This window comes from Rousettus aegyptiacus, unplaced genomic scaffold (genome assembly GCF_014176215.1).
Source record: "Rousettus aegyptiacus isolate mRouAeg1 unplaced genomic scaffold, mRouAeg1.p scaffold_m13_p_3, whole genome shotgun sequence".
Lineage (NCBI taxonomy): Eukaryota > Metazoa > Chordata > Mammalia > Chiroptera > Pteropodidae > Rousettus > Rousettus aegyptiacus.
The window spans coordinates 108,176,312-108,192,537 of NW_023416306.1; the positions used below are offsets into that span (position 1 = coordinate 108,176,312).

Sequence of the window (16,226 nt, forward strand, 5' to 3'; positions counted from 1 at the left end):
CATTTTCTTTTATTAATGAATAACATTCCATTGTATTGATGTACCAGTTTGTTTATTTAGTCACCCACTCAAGGACATTGTGGTTGCATCCAATTTGGGCTATAATCAATAAGACTATTAAAGACATTCACAAGCAAGTTTTTCTTTGGACAAAAGTTTTAAAATCAGTTTTCAAATACCTAGAAATGTGATTGCCTGGCCAAAAGGTAAGACTACATTTATCTTTGTAAAAATTGCCAAACAAACTTCCAAAGTGAATGTTTCCACAAGCAAAAAACATGTGTTCCTATTGCTCTACATCTTCAAGAGCATCTAGCATTGTCAGGTTTTTTTGGTCTTTAGTTCTTTCACTATCTCATTGCTGTTTTAATTTGCAATTTCCTGATGACAAATGATGTCAATCATCATTTAATATGTCTATTTGCTATTTGTTTATGTTCTTAGGAGAAGTGTCTTTCAGATCTTTTTGTCCAGTTTAAATTGTATTTCAGTTGTGTTTGTTCTTATTGTTGAGTTTTAAGAGTTTTTTTGTGTGTCTTGGATTGACTTTGTTATTGGACAAGTATTTTGCATATATTTTCTCCTAATCTGTGGCTTGTCTTTTTATTAACTATTTTCACGGTTTCAATTTAGTAAAATCATGATTATCAAATTTTTTTTTCATAGATCGTTTTTGGTTTTGCATCTAAGAACTCATTGCTAAACTTAAAGTTCCTTATATTTTCTCCTATATATATTTTAGAAGTTTTATAATTTTTCATTTAGCTCTATGATTTATCTGTTGCGAAGACTATCCTTTCTTCGCTGAATTGCCTTTTATTGTGTTTCTTTGATCTACATATCTATTTTTCATGCTGTTTTTATGTCTTAAAATTATTAGTGTGAGTATTACCACTTTGTTCTTTTTTAACACAGTGTTAGCAATTGAAGAATTTTTGCTTTCTTATATAAACTTTAGAATTACTGATATGTACACAATCCCCCTTTCATTTTTAAGGGCTCGTGATTACACTGAGCCCACCAGAATAATTATGGATGATCACCCTAGTCTAAGATTAGTTGATTAGCAACCTTAATTTTATCTGAAAAGTCCATTTCACCAGTTATTGTTATAATACTATAAATATAATATTGTAAATTTATATATAGTTTTTGGTTTATATTTTTATTATATCATATATTTTATTTTATTTTATTTTATTAGATTTATTGGGGTGACATTGGTTGTAAAATTATATAGGTTTCAAGTGTGCAATTGAATAATATAACATCTCTATATTGTATTGTGTGTTCATCATTCATAGTCAAACCTCCCTGTCACCATATATTTGATTTCCTTTACCCTTATCTAATGTCCCTGTACCTCTCTTTCCCTCTGATAACTCCTAAATTGTTGTCTGTATCTATGAGTTTTTATTTTTCATCTTGTTCATTTGTTACTTTCAATTTTATATCCCACATGTGAGTGAAATCATATGATTCTCAATTTCTTCTGTTTGAATAATTTTGCTTAGCATGATAATCTCAAGATCGACCCATGTCATCACAAATGGCAGTATTGTATCTTTTCTTATGGCTGAGTAATATTCTATTGCATATATGTACCACTTCTTTATCCTATCATCTATCGAAGGACACTTCAAACTCTCAGTTCTCTTACATTAATGTTTCATTTGTATTATATGTTTCTTTCATATTATTTAAATATTATGGTTTTACAACACTTTCATATATTAAAAATGCTATTTCTAATTCTTGACTACTGTTGCTTGATTTACTTCTAGAAACATTTTTAAAATTTGTTGAGTCAAAAAACTTAGATATCAAGGAAACATGGAGGAGTGAGAGACATCCCCAGATCTCTCTCCTTGAAATAACAATAAGCTGAACATCTAAAACTCAACAAAAAACACCCAAACTGCACACCAGCACATCTGAGTGTGGGATCTGAGCATAAGAGCTACCACAGGTCAGAATTCCGGGTGTTGGGTGGAAGACTGGGAGTAACGAAGAAGTTGCTTCTCACAGGTGCCAGAGCTCCCTGCAGGAGGAGGAGGAAGGGAGAAGGAATAGCAAGTTCCTGCAGTGAGTTCCCTGAACATTCCTGCCTGGGATAGCTGTGAGCTCCTTTTGGCCAGCTGGCTGCAGGGCCTAGTCATCAGGGCAAAAGGCAGAGAAGCGAGATGGGACTTCAGAGGAACAACAGCTGATATTTCCCAGACTCAGCTGCAAAACCAAGGCTGAGCTGCTGCCACCAACCCCCAATTCAGAGGGTCCCTCCCCCCATACCCACTGAGATCAATTACCACAGAGCCCCAAGAGATTCTGAGCAAACACTGCCGAGACTGTTGCTGACACAGACAGAGACTAAAACTGAAGGTAGAGAGTGTGATAAATATCTACGAGAAAATTTAAAAAAGCATTATTAAGACTTTATATAAAGCAGGGATCCAAGAGGCTTAGACACCACCTACTGGAAACTAAAAGAAAAGTGCCTTCCTTGCAATAGGCTAAAGAGGGATCTTTATATAATAAATCTTCTTTCTAGAAAAACACAAAATACACTTCTATTAATGCCCAGGTGAAGAAATAGTCCATTAAACACCATGAACAACCAAAGCGACAAGTCATCTCAGAAAGAAAGAGAAAAATCTCCAGAAAATAAGCTTTCAGACATAGAAATATGCAATTTAAATGACAGAGAATTCAGGATGATACTTTTGAAAAAACTCAATGAGATCCAAAATAACTCAAATCAACAAATTCAGGAATTGAAAAAACAACTGGATGAGCAGAGCAATGAGATTAAAACCTGCAAAAGGAAAAATAAAACTTCTGGAGATGAAGAACACACTGCAAGAGTTGAAAAATGAAATAGCAAGCTTGGGAAATAGAGTCAACCAAATGGAGGAAAGGGTCAATGTTATCAAAGACAGAAATCTAGAAATAAATGAGAAGGAAGAAGAGAGAATGAAAGAGAAATACAAGAACTAGTTGATACTATCGGGAGAGGAAACAAAAGTAATGACGATTATTGAAGGTGAGGAAAAGGAACAGAGATTAGAAAGCAATTTTCAGGCAAATAGTTGATGAGAATTTCCCAAATCTAATGAATGAGCTGGAGTTTGGAATTCAAGAAGTCAACTGAACACACAATTTTCTCAACCCAAAAAGGCCTGTACCAAGATATGTTGTATTAAATTATGAAAAATCAATGACAAAGATAGAATTCTCAAGGCAGCCAGGGAGAAAAAAATTGTTAACCTATAAAGGAAAACTCATTAGATTATCCTCAGACTTCTCAGCACGAACCTTACAAGTCAGAAAGGAATAGAATCAAATATTTAAACTATTAAGTAAAAGGAACTACCACTTAGAATAATGTATCCAGCAAAGCTCTCCTTTATATATGAAGGAGAAATTAAGACGTATCTACACATACAAAAATTGAGGTAATTCTCCACTACGAGGCCTGCACTACAGGAAATACAGAAAGGAGTCAGTTCACCTAAAACAAAACAAAAACAAAAACAAACAAAAAGGAGTAATTAGGAGTAAAGTGACTATGAGGCAAATAGAAGCAAGGAGTGCAATCCTTACTAAGAACAGGGCAATACAAGCTTATATAATAAGAAGAGAATTGTAATAACAAGATAGTAATGAATGTTGAGCATGAATAAGAACAAACTGAGACAACAATGACTGAAAAAGGGGGAATTTAAAGATCCAAATTTGTAAAAGGAAATGGAGATAAGGCATGTGCAGAAGAAAATAGACTACTGTATACATATATAACTATCATTTACATATTCATAATGGTAACCACATACCAAAGATTCAGAACTGTTATATATAACATAAAACAAGAAGGACCAGAGGGAAAATCCACAAAACCAAACCAAAATAAAAAAACTGACACACAAGGACAAAAAGCAATGGAAACACTGAGCTATCAGAAAACAGAAGATAAAATATCTATAAGAAGACCTCATATTTCAATAATCACCCTAAATGCAAATGGACTGAACTTACCAATAAAAAGGCACAGAGTTGTGGATTGTATCAAAAAAAAAAAATCCAATCATATGCTCCCTCCAGGAGACACATCTAAGCTCCAAAGACAAATATAGACTTAAAGCGAAAGGGTGGAAAATGATGTTTCAAGCAAATGGCATTCAGAAAAAGGTGAGGGTAGCAGTACTAACATCGGACAAAATAGACTTCAAAATAAAGAAGATAAAGAAAGAGACCAAGGAACACTTCAGTATCATGTACCAACGAGACATAACATTTATTAATATCTATGGTCCAAATCAGGGAGTCCCATAATATGTTAAAAAATTACTAACAGAACTAAAGGGAGAATCATACTGAAACACTATTGTAGTAGGGGACCTAAATATCCCACTGTCGCATGTGGACAGATCATCCAAACAGCAATCAATAAGAAAATAATATCTTTAAATGACACATTAGACCAACTGGACATAATTGACATTTACAGAGCCTTCCATCCCAAAACAATTGCTTATCCATTCTTCTCCAGTGCACATGGAACATTCTCAAGAATCCACCACATCCTGGGACACAGAGATAGCCTCAACAAATATAAGAGGGTTGAAATCATACCAACCATATTCTCTAATCATAATGCTTTGAAACTAGAGATTAACTGCAGAGAGAAATCAGGAAGAACCACAAATACATAACAGTTAAACAACATGCTACTGAAGAATAATTGAGTCAGAAAAGAAATAAAAAGAGAGATCAAGAGATACATAGAAACAAATGATAATAATAGTACAACATATTGAAACTTTTGGGACACGGTAAAAACGGTCATAAGAGGAAAGTTCATATCATTACAGGCCGATCTACAGAAAGAAGAATGAGCCCAAATAAACAACCCAATGCTTCATCTTAAAAAACTAGAAATGGAAGAACAAATGAAGCTTAAAGTCAGGAGAAGGAAAGAAATAATAAAAATTAAAGTAGAAATAAATTGACTGACATCGCAGAAATACAAAGGATCATCAAAGAATACTATGGAAAAAGTATATAACACCAAATTTAATAACCTAGAAGAAATGAACCAGTACTTAGAAAAATGCAACCTTCCTAGAGTGAATCAAGAAGAACTGGAAAATCTAAAGAGAACGATCACTAGTATGGAAATGGAAACAACCATCAAAAACCACCAAAAAGTAAATGTCCAGGACCAGGCGGCTTCACCAGTGAATTCTACCAAACATTCAAAGAAGATTTAATACCTATTCTCCTCAAAATCTTCCAGAAAATCGAAGCAGAGGCAATACTTCCCAACACATTTTATGAGGCCAGTATTACTCTGATACCAAAACCTGGCAAAAATAACACACAAAAAGAAAATTACATACCAATATTTCCCATGAACACAGATGCAATGATCCTAAATAAGATACTAGCAAACTGAATACGGCAACATATTAAAAAGATTATGCACCATGATCTAGTGGACTTTATCCTAGGGGCACAGGAATGGTTCAACATACGCAAATTGATTAATGTGATACACCACATAACAAATTAAAAAATAAGAATCCTATGATCATATCAATAGATGCAGAGAAAGCCTTCAACAAGATACAGCCTCCTTTTATGATCAAAACACTTTACAAAATTGGTATAGAAGGAAAGTAAGTTAACATAATAAAGACCATATGTGAAATACCCTCAGCCAACATTATACTTAATAGTGAAAAACTAAAAATCTTCCCTTTAAGATCAGGAACAAGGCAAGGCTCTCCATTATCATCACTCTTATTCATTATAACATTGGAGATCTTAGCGAGTGCAATCACACAAGAGAAAGATATAAAAGGCATCCAAATAGGAAATGAACAAATCGAACTGTCACTATTTACGGATGACATGATTCTCTATATAGTAAACCCTAAAGACTCCACAAGAACAATACTAGAAACAATAAGCAAATACAGTAAAGTCTCTGGATATGAAATCAATGTTCAAAAATCCATAGCGTTCCTATACTCTAATAATGAAGCATCAGAAAAAGAAGTGGACAAAATAATTCCTTTTGCAATTGCAATGAAAAGAAAAAAATACCTAGGAATAAATTTAACAAAACATGTGAAGTATCTATATAATGAAAACTACAAGAATCTATTAAAAGAAATCAAAGAAGATACAAGGAAATGAATAGATATTCCATGTTCTTAGATAGGAAGAATCAACATAGTTAAAATGACTATATTATCTAAAGCATTATACAGATTTAATACAATCGCCATCAAAATCCCATCAGCACTTTTTAAAGAAATAGAACAAAAAATCATCAGATGTATGGAAGTGCAAAAGACTGAATTGTCAAAGCCATCCTGAGAAAAACGAACGAGGCTGGAGACATCACTCTGCCTGACTTGAAATTATACTACAAAGCAACACTAATCAAAACGTCATGGTATTGGCAGCAAAACAGGCACACAAACCAGAGGAACAGAATAGAGAGTCCAGAAGTAAACCTATATTTATATGGGGAAATAATTTTCAACAACAAAAAAATAAAAACATAAAATGGAGAAAGGAAAGTGTCTCCAATTAATTATGCTGGGAAAACTGGAAAGCCACCTGCAAAACAATGAAACTAGACTGTTGTTTATCACCACACACCAAAATTAACTCAAAATGGATTAAGGATCTAAATATAGGACCTGAAACAATATAATTCATAGAAGAAAATATAGGAAGCAAAGTCAAGTACCTTGGACTTAAAGAGAATGTTATGATTTTGACCTCAAACACAAGGGAAGTAAAAGCTAAAATAAATGAATGAGACTACATCAAACTAAAAAGCTTCTGCTCAGCAAAAAATCATCAACAAGGTCTAGAGAGAACCATTTAAATGGGAAAATATATTTGCAAGCAACACCTTCGATAAGGGCCTAATATCCAAAATGTACAAAGAGCTCATACAACTGAATAACAACAGCAACAAAATGATCCAATCAAAAAATGGGCAGAGGACCTGAATAGACACTTCTCTCTAGAGGACATACAAATGGTCAACAAATAATTGAAAAGATGCTCAACATCGCTAGCTATTAGGGAAATGCAAATCAAAACTACAATAAGATACCATCTCGCACTTGTTAGAATAGCTATAATCAACAGGACAAGTAATAACAAATGTTGGAGAGGATGCAGAGAAACAGGAATCCTCATACACTGCTGGTGAGACTGCAATTTGGTACAGCCACTATGGAAAACAGTATGGAGGTTTCTCAAAAAACTAAGAATTGATCTACCATATGATCCAGCGATCCCTCTACTGAATATTTACCCCAAAGACTTGAAAACTCATATCCAAAAGGATATTTGCACACTAGTAGCATTAGTCACAGTGGCCAGGACATGGAAGCAACCGAAGTGTCCTACTATAGATGATTGGCTAAAGAAGCTGTGGTACATATATACAATGAATATTACTCAGACATAAGAAGAGATGAAATACTGCCATTTGCGACAGCATAGATGAACCTTGAGATAATCAAGTTGAGTGAAAAAAGCCAGACAGAAAAAGTTGAAAATCACATGATATCACTTATATGTGGGATATAAACCTAAAAACAAAAAATGAACTGGACAAACAAACAGAGACTCATGGACATGGACTATAGGTTAGTGGTTACCAGAGGACTATATACCAGTGGTTATTAGTGGGGTGGGGGGTAGAAGGGGGAAGTAAATGGTGTAAAAAGGGTCAAATATAGGATTTAGGGGGAGGGTGAAGTAAGTAAAGGGGATCAAATATTTGATAGCTGAAGGAAACTGAATTTGGGTGGTAGAATATACAGATGTCAAATGATAATGTACACCTGAAAATTATATAATTGTATTAACCAATGTTATCCCAATTAATTTAATTAAATATTTTTAAAAAACCCTTAGAGGTCATTAGAGTTTATTTGTTGAACAATATTGAGTTTCTCCATCTAATATATAGTAATTCAATTTATTCTAGTCAGTTTTTTCTTTTGGAGAGTAGTATTGCTTGTTGTCACATAAATACAACACTTTTTTGATTCAAATTATTTCTATTTATATATCATTATTTATCTGAATAGGCTGTGTTTTTACTATATACTTTACAAGTAATTGATTTATAAGAAAGCTGTTAGTTATATTTGTTTATTTTATAGCTAAATATTATACTCTATAAATTATCTGAAAGTAAAATTGATTTGGGTTTCTTTTGGTATGCAATTCTATGAATTTTTGCACATGTATAAATTCATATTACCACCACCGCAACCAAGATCTCGGACAGCTTCATAATGCCCCCTAACTCTTCCATGCTCTCTCTTTCTGAACTATCTTTTATTGCTACTATTTTTATGTTAATTCTTTTGCCTTTTCCATGATAACTCTAGTAATCTCTAGTAATAATTATATACACTTACCTTTTGTTTTAAACCGGGGCAAATACATTTTTAGTAAAGTTTTAAATTTACTAAACCTTTTAAGTATTGCGTTGTTTGGCTTTTTTTTGTTTTTTAGTCATTTCCTTTTTTTTCTCTTTAACTGATGAGAATTTTTTAAAGACAAACTTTAAAAACAAAGTTGCTTATTTTCTTATTTTAAAGCCATAAAGAAATGTGGTTAGCTAGGGAGGTTGGTCATGGGCTCCATTGCTAGTTCTGTGGGGAATGTAGGCTACATATGGTAGCTGTGAGGGGTTCACTGAGGTATTTGGGGGAAAAAGTTGTGTTTTGAGAACAAGCCACAGATAAATAAATGGTTGACCTTCAAGTAAATAAGTCAAGACTTCAGGTTGAGAAATTCACATCTAGTATCTTCCTAGATTATGTGTCATGAACATTGCAAAAACTAATGTTAATAGTTATAATTACCTCTAACGTTCCTTCTACTATATTTTATTTAGCACTTTCTCTGTGTCAAGCATTGTGCTGAATGCTTTACATTTATTTGTGTAATTAAGTCTTACACCATTCATCTAGGGCGCTTGCATAGTAACTTTATTTTTTCCAGTTACTTTGGGTTTTCCAACTTCCCCTTCTCTAGATTTCATCTACCTGTGGTGGCAGCTATCATTATACCTATTAGCCTGTACTAATTTTTAATGTCCTGTAAAAACTTTAATATGCTACTATTCCTTTACACAATTCTTTCAGTAAGCAAGAGTTTGCTGATAACAAAGTGTCTGGGCATAAAAGAGTAATTTTCCAATTTTGGAACATAGAACAGTGGGACAGAAAGGTGGCATATTTCCATATTTAAAGGAGCAATTCTTTGCTCCTTAAATGACTGCTCAACTATCTCCTTCCCCGAGGCTAGTCCCAGTTGTGCTCTTTCTCTAATGAAAAGTTTCATCATGAATGTTCATCATCACTTTAAATAGCAAAGACACACCTTATAGTTCTTGTTGCAAATTTGGGAAAAGTCAGCTCAACATTTTAGTAATTCCCACTGCAAGTAGATTGCAGTGTGTAATCCCTGATCTCCTAAATGCCGCTGCTTTCTGGTGGCTTTTATATCAAGACTAGAGAAAATCGATATTCATACACCAGACAGCTGATGCTTACTAAGGACCATGGTGATTTCAGTAAGCTCGTGAATCTTGAAGGATATGGTATTTTTGATTCTTGATGAATACAAGGTAGGTTAAAACCTGTAAATAATATTGAGGATCTCGAGAAGCAGTTGTAGTTTGTGTTCTTCAGGTAGCAAAAAAATTTTTTATTTAATAATTGTATAAAGCAAAGATAATAGAGGAGCAGTAAAGAAGAAATATATATAATTTCAAGACATAAAAATGGATGATTCTGTTAAATAGATATTAGAGATGTCCTTCTGGAGATAAAAGGGAAAAAACCTGATGCCATTCACTTACAATGAATATATAGTATATTAATTACATGCATATACCTATGTAAATATGGTATCAATAGTTTCCATGTTCTCATTAATAGTTACATTATTAAGTTAGGAAAATAGAAATATTTGAATATTTCTGAGAGTTTTCAATGCATTTAATATATTGAGGTACTAATAATTTGCACATGAAAATAAGTAATTTAACTTTAAAAAGATAAAATGATTTTGGAAGTACATATTTTTTTCTAAATCTTGAATTGAAACTAAGTTAGATATTTTTGCTGTAATTATTATTATTATTGAAATATAACAAGCAAATTTTTTTGAACAGTAGTCTTAAATTTGGAATATGAGACCCAGAGTGTTCTTGAATGTTGTCCAGAAAATATTCTTATTGCATTATGTAGACCATATAATTCAATTCTTATAGGCAAACATATCAAATCTTAGAGAAGCTACTGAGGTATGATCATGGTCACACAGCAGGTCAAGAACACCTTAACTCTCTTAACCACTTTGCCACAGTTCAGTTTTAAGATTTCTGGAATATTGTTCTTTGACAAATTTTAAAAATATTTATCAATATTGACAGAAAATTTTGAACATGTGAAAATAGTTGGGGATGGAGCCAAATTTTTCTTCATATGAGAAAAGCAGGAGATCAGTTAGATGAAAAACTTCATAGTAGATATTTGCAGAACTTGTAATGTGCAGTAAATTGAAAACTCAATTTTGAAAAATGAGTCTGAGTTCTTAAAGTATATATATTTTTCTTTCAGTTGGCTTTGATATCACTTTGACATACCATCATCAATGTGGGTTTTGTTGTCGTTGTTGTTTTGTTTTGAGCATCTTGTATTCTGGTACTGCAAGATATCCAATGCTCTTCTTGTATACTACCTGGTTCAGTCCAAGAATCTTTTTTTCTAACCTAAAAGAAATGACTGTGTTTGAGTAGCATGAGAAAGAATTAAAAAATTTTTCTTTTTAAAAAAATGTTTCTATGAGATTATAAAGTAACAAAGTTGAGAATAACTCTCATATGTTACAAGTATATCTTTTGGTCATCAGTAATTTTATGGAATTAAGAAATTAATTTATCATTTATATGCTAATGATTAAACTAGTACTTATCAATACTGATAAAACAATTTGAAAATGTGCAAGCAAAATGAGAATGGAAGTGGATTTTACTATATCTGAGAAACTGAGAAATAACTTAAGTCAAATATCATTTATCACTCTCACAGAATGCTAAAATGGATCTTTTGAAATCAGTATGTTAAACCGTTCATTAAAACCAGTGCTCAACAATGGTACATTCAACACAATTGTATTTTTTTTAGTTTAACAGAAAGCTTTGAGATTTCAACCCTGATTTGAATTTTTATTTACCTCATTTATTAAGTAGAGCACACTACCTTAGTGTAATCTTCCTCTATAAATATGGATTATATAACTCTTTAGTCAGTATTTAGAACAGAAAAATTGTTTTATGGGTATATGATGAATATAATCTAACAAGTACTAATGCTGGCCAAAACCAAGAAGTTGTCCAATTGAAGTGATTTCTGACAGCAATTGATAAATGGTTCCAAAAAGAAGAATCTTCACTGAGATAGTTATTAGTTAGACTTTAGGTAATCAATGTTCTAGTGAATTATTAACTGATATCATAACTCCTTCATATATAATTGTAGAAGTATCACATTTTTTAGCTCTGTCATTTTGTTCCATTTTGTCATTATAGAGCAGAGTCTGCAAATTAATGGAGGGGTTCAACCATTCAAGAGTGTCGGAATTTGTGTTACTTGGACTTACTGATTCTCCTGAGCTCCAGATTTTCTTCTTTGTGATGTTTTTTATTTTCTATTTAATGACCATGTTGGGCAACTGCCTGATTTTGCTAACTATTATGTCCACCCCACACCTTCACTCCCCTATGTACTTCCTGCTCAGCAATCTATCTCTCATTGACATGTGCCTATCCTCCTTTGCCACTCCAAAGATGATCATGGACTTCTTTACTCAATGCAAGACCATCTCCTTTGAAGGATGCATTTCTCAGATCTTCTTTTTGCACCTCTTCACTGGGACAGAGATTGTGCTGCTGATTTCCATGTCTTTTGACAGATACATCGCCATATGCAAACCTCTCCATTATTCAACAATTATGAGCCAAAGAGTATGCGTTGGGCTTGTGGTAACTTCTTGGACAGTGGGCTTTCTGCATACAATTAGCCAGATAGCTTTTACTCTCTCTTTACCCTTCTGTGGTCCCAATGTTGTAGATAGTTTCTTCTGTGACCTTCCTTTGGTCATTCAGCTGGCTTGTATAGATATATATGTTCTTGGGATCTTCATGATCTCATCTAGTGGTGTGATTGCTCTTGTAAGTTTTCTGCTTTTGCTTACTTCCTACATCATTGTTCTTGTTACTATCAAAGACCACTCCTCTACAGGATCTTCTAAGGCTTTTTCTACCTGCACTGCACATTTCATTGTTGTGTTAATGTTCTTTGGGCCTTGCATCTTTATCTATGTGTGGCCTTTCACAAACTTCCTGGTGGACAAAGTTCTCTCTGTATTCTATACCATCTTCACCCCATTTCTGAATCCACTTGTCTATACTTTGAGAAACCAGGAAGTGAAGACAGCTGTGATGAAGAAACTAAGTAACCAATATTTAAATCTTGGGAAAACTACTTTGAGATATCCAATGCAATGAACAGAGATCTCCCCTCTGAGATTTAGTATCATCAGTTTTGTTTTCAGGGCAATAAAAAATTAAACTTAGAATCTGCCTTTTGAGTCATTTATTCTAAATTCATGAAAATAAAAAGCCAAGATTGAGAGGTATAAAAGATCATGCCTAAAAGATAGTGCAGTGTTTGCAATCCTTTTGAGACTACTATTCCATTTGAAAATCTGTTTTAATCTATAGGCGATTTTCATAGAAAAATGCGCATATCATCAAAACTGGGAACATAAACTCAGGGCCTCCTAAACTCCAGAATCCTATAAACATACCTTAGATTAAGACTACTTAGAGAAGCCCAAGATAAAATATTATTCACTTGTCTCCTAACCCAGAATGTTCCCACTCACCTGCACAGCCTTGTGGTACTCTTGATGGTATCCACTTGTAGAACTTTAATTAAGAATGTTGGGTATAAATTTTTTTCCCATAGCAGTGTAATATTTTTATGAAAAATCTGATATTGTGAAGAGATTCTTTTGAATATTTTTGAATAATTTTGATTCAGTGGGTCCAATTTCTTGAGTTCGAGTCAACTTTAAACAAGAGAACAATTCAGAGCATCTCAAATTTAACAATAATGCTTTCTTAATAGGTGTGTGGATTGCTATCACACTTGATAATTAATATAGCAAATAATTAATCAAATGGAAAAATTTTTTTAAGTTTAAAACATAGAAAATAAACTACTCAAATCCGATTGACTCAAAACCTAACCAAATATCATATATATGATTAATTCTTTTAATACTAAGACTAAACATTTTGAAAATTATCAACTATTAAATTTATGACAAATTTTTCATTCTCCAAATTATTTCCAAAATATTATTAGTCTTAATATTGGCTTTGGGTCTCATTTTCAATATAATATAACCTATGGGAAAAAAAGCTGAAATAATTTAAGAAACATATAAAGCAATTTTCCCTAATTTGTTTTATTGCTATGTTAAATATATTTTTTATTATAAGACAGTCTTTGAAAATCAGTTGGCCAATCAATTTCCATAACTGCTGAAGAACCTAAGGTCCAGAGAATTTATAAATTCAGTTTAAAGCTGAATCACTATATAAAATACAAAAATCATTGTTCTAAACATATATGGACTGCAGAATTAAATCTTGGATCTGTCATTTCCTAATTGTGTCATCCTGGGAGATCCACTTTACCTCTCTATCCCTTTTTAATCTCTAATATGAGGAGAATAAAAGTGGATTTTTTTGTTATGGCTATTATATGTAAGGTGGACAGAATAGATTCTGAAAATGTCATTTCCTTTTCCTTTACTACCCATATAGACTTCTATCCAAAATGCATCTGATTTTTAAGTAGTGTGCTTTTGAATAATAATTGTACTCAAGTCAAACCACTAGCACATAAAATTTGATATTTTAGTTTTAGGATATCTTTAAGACTGTGACTTGTTAAGACATAGCTGAAAAAAAGAATAGAACACTTTTCAGTTTTCCATTATAACAGGGTGGGGAGAGGTAGAAAAACTATATTGGATTACTGATACTTGGAGATTTCTATGAATAATAATACTGATAGGCTGCATCTTCTTAAATTGACCATAGTATGTGAAAAGAGTCAGGAAACAATCTGTCATCATGGATTTGACAGTTTGTGAGTACTTTAAGAAAAATACAAGCCCCTGTCTTGCAAAGAAAGAAATGGTATTAATAGTTTTTAACATTTACCTTGGACTTTTAAGGTCTCAGTGTGCTTCAGCACAAACGACGCCAAGCCAAATATTTAATATGTGAAGTTAAATAATGTGTAGAAGTTTATAAAAAGTCATAGTGTTAAAGTGCTAGTTCATTTTTTAAATTTTTAAAAATTTTTTTAAATTTATTTTTTTAATTTACGTATAGTGGCATACGATCTTATATTAGCTTCAGGTGTACAATTTAGTGATTTGACATTTTTATACCTTACACTGTAACACCCCACTAATTCTTGTCATTATCACTGTGTAATTTTATCATAATATTATTGACTATATTCCCCTTCTCTTTTTCGCCTGTCTCTCCAGGCGAAATGGCTTTCTTCTGATAGCCATTCCTTAAGTCTCTGTTTCTATAAATCAGCCTTTGTTTTATTTCATTTTGCTTTAGATTCCACATATAAGTGAAACCACAAGATATTTGTCTTTCTCTGCCTGAGTTATTTCACTTACCATAATACCCTCTAGATCCATTCACATTGTTCAAATGGCAAGATTTTATTCTTTTTTTTATTGTTGTGTAATATTCCAGTGCATGTGTGTATCTGTGTGAGTGTATTACATCTTCTGTGCCCATTTATCTATTGATGGACATGCAAGTTGTTTCCCTATCTTGGCTATTGTAAATAATGCTTCAGTGAACATACGGATATATATATCTTTTCAAATTAGTGTTTTTGTTTCTTTTGGATAAATACCCAGAAGTGGAAATGTTGGGTTGAATGGTGTATTTTTTTTAGTTTTTGAGAAATCTCCATATTGTTTTCCATAGTGGCTGCTCCAGTTTGCAGTCCCACCAACAATGCACAAGGTTTCTTTTTTTTCCTCATCCTCGTCAACACATGTGATTTCATGACTTTTTGGTAATAGCCATTTTCACTGGTGTGAGCTGGTATCTCATTGTAATTTTGATTCATATTTCTCTGATGATTGGTGATGTTGAGCATCTTTTTGTAGTACATGTGCAAAAGAATGTGTCAATTTACCTAATATTAACTAATGTTGAAATATTGAATTAGCACCAATTGCTAATCTTTTGTACATTTCTGTAGTTAATGTTTTTTGTATGCTCATGTTTTTCAAAAGAAGTATTATATTTTAGAGACTTCTTACTCATTTTAAGTTAAAATATATTCTAAGATTGTATGAAAGGGGAAAAATAATAAATACACTATGGTAAATAGGTCAGTGTCTTATTTTATCATGATAACATTTTAAAATAAAGTTGCATAATTAAAAAGTGATAAAATATTAATCACATATTTTGTCTCTTTTACCTATTCGAAGTAGCAAAACACTTTAAATTCTTATATAACTGGATTTATTAGAAATATTAACTGGGAAATGAATGATCACAATTATCTATCTGCTTTATACATAACACATTAATAAATAAGTTTCAACTGTAGGCAAAAAGGCTTTATTCAGATTTATGAAAATATAAAAATTATTTAGAGACATGGCAGAAGTATAGGTTAGAAAATTGTTAAAATTGGAACCATAAAATTACAGCTTTGAGTCAGACATGCATCTGGTTAAGGTATTTCTGAAGCTCTAGTATAAAGATCTAATCTCTACCTGGGCATTTCCAGTGGTAGAGCCCATTCCTGGGGCCCCATTCCTTAACCTTTCCTGTTAAACCCCAAACTATGTCCTCTAGGCACAATTTGATAACTATATTTTAGTATAATTGGTTTTCTTTGAGCTTCTAGGTGTTTTATTTTGTGCGTTTGAAATATTATTCTCATGAGAAAACTTTAAGATTCACTAAACTTCCAAAGGGGACTGTAGTACGTGTGTGTGTGTGTGTGTGTGTGTGTGTGTGTGTGTGTGTACAGTGCACGTGC

The 16,226-nt window shown here is 32.6% G+C and overlaps 1 protein-coding gene across 1 annotated transcript; it reads left to right on the plus strand.

Moving 5' to 3' along the window:
- The first annotated feature begins 11,662 nt into the window (after positions 1-11,662).
- LOC107517864 (olfactory receptor 4K2-like) lies at positions 11,663-12,622 on the plus strand. The gene has a single exon (XM_016159021.2). It carries the CDS (start codon positions 11,663-11,665, stop codon positions 12,620-12,622), a length of 960 nt encoding a protein of 319 aa, XP_016014507.1.
- The last annotated feature ends 3,604 nt before the right edge of the window (positions 12,623-16,226 follow it).

Bases quoted from the DNA above. Each gene is read 5' to 3' on its own strand.
- LOC107517864 (XM_016159021.2), top strand. From the start codon at position 11,663: ATGGAGGGGTTCAACCATTCAAGAGTGTCGGAATTTGTGTTACTTGGA.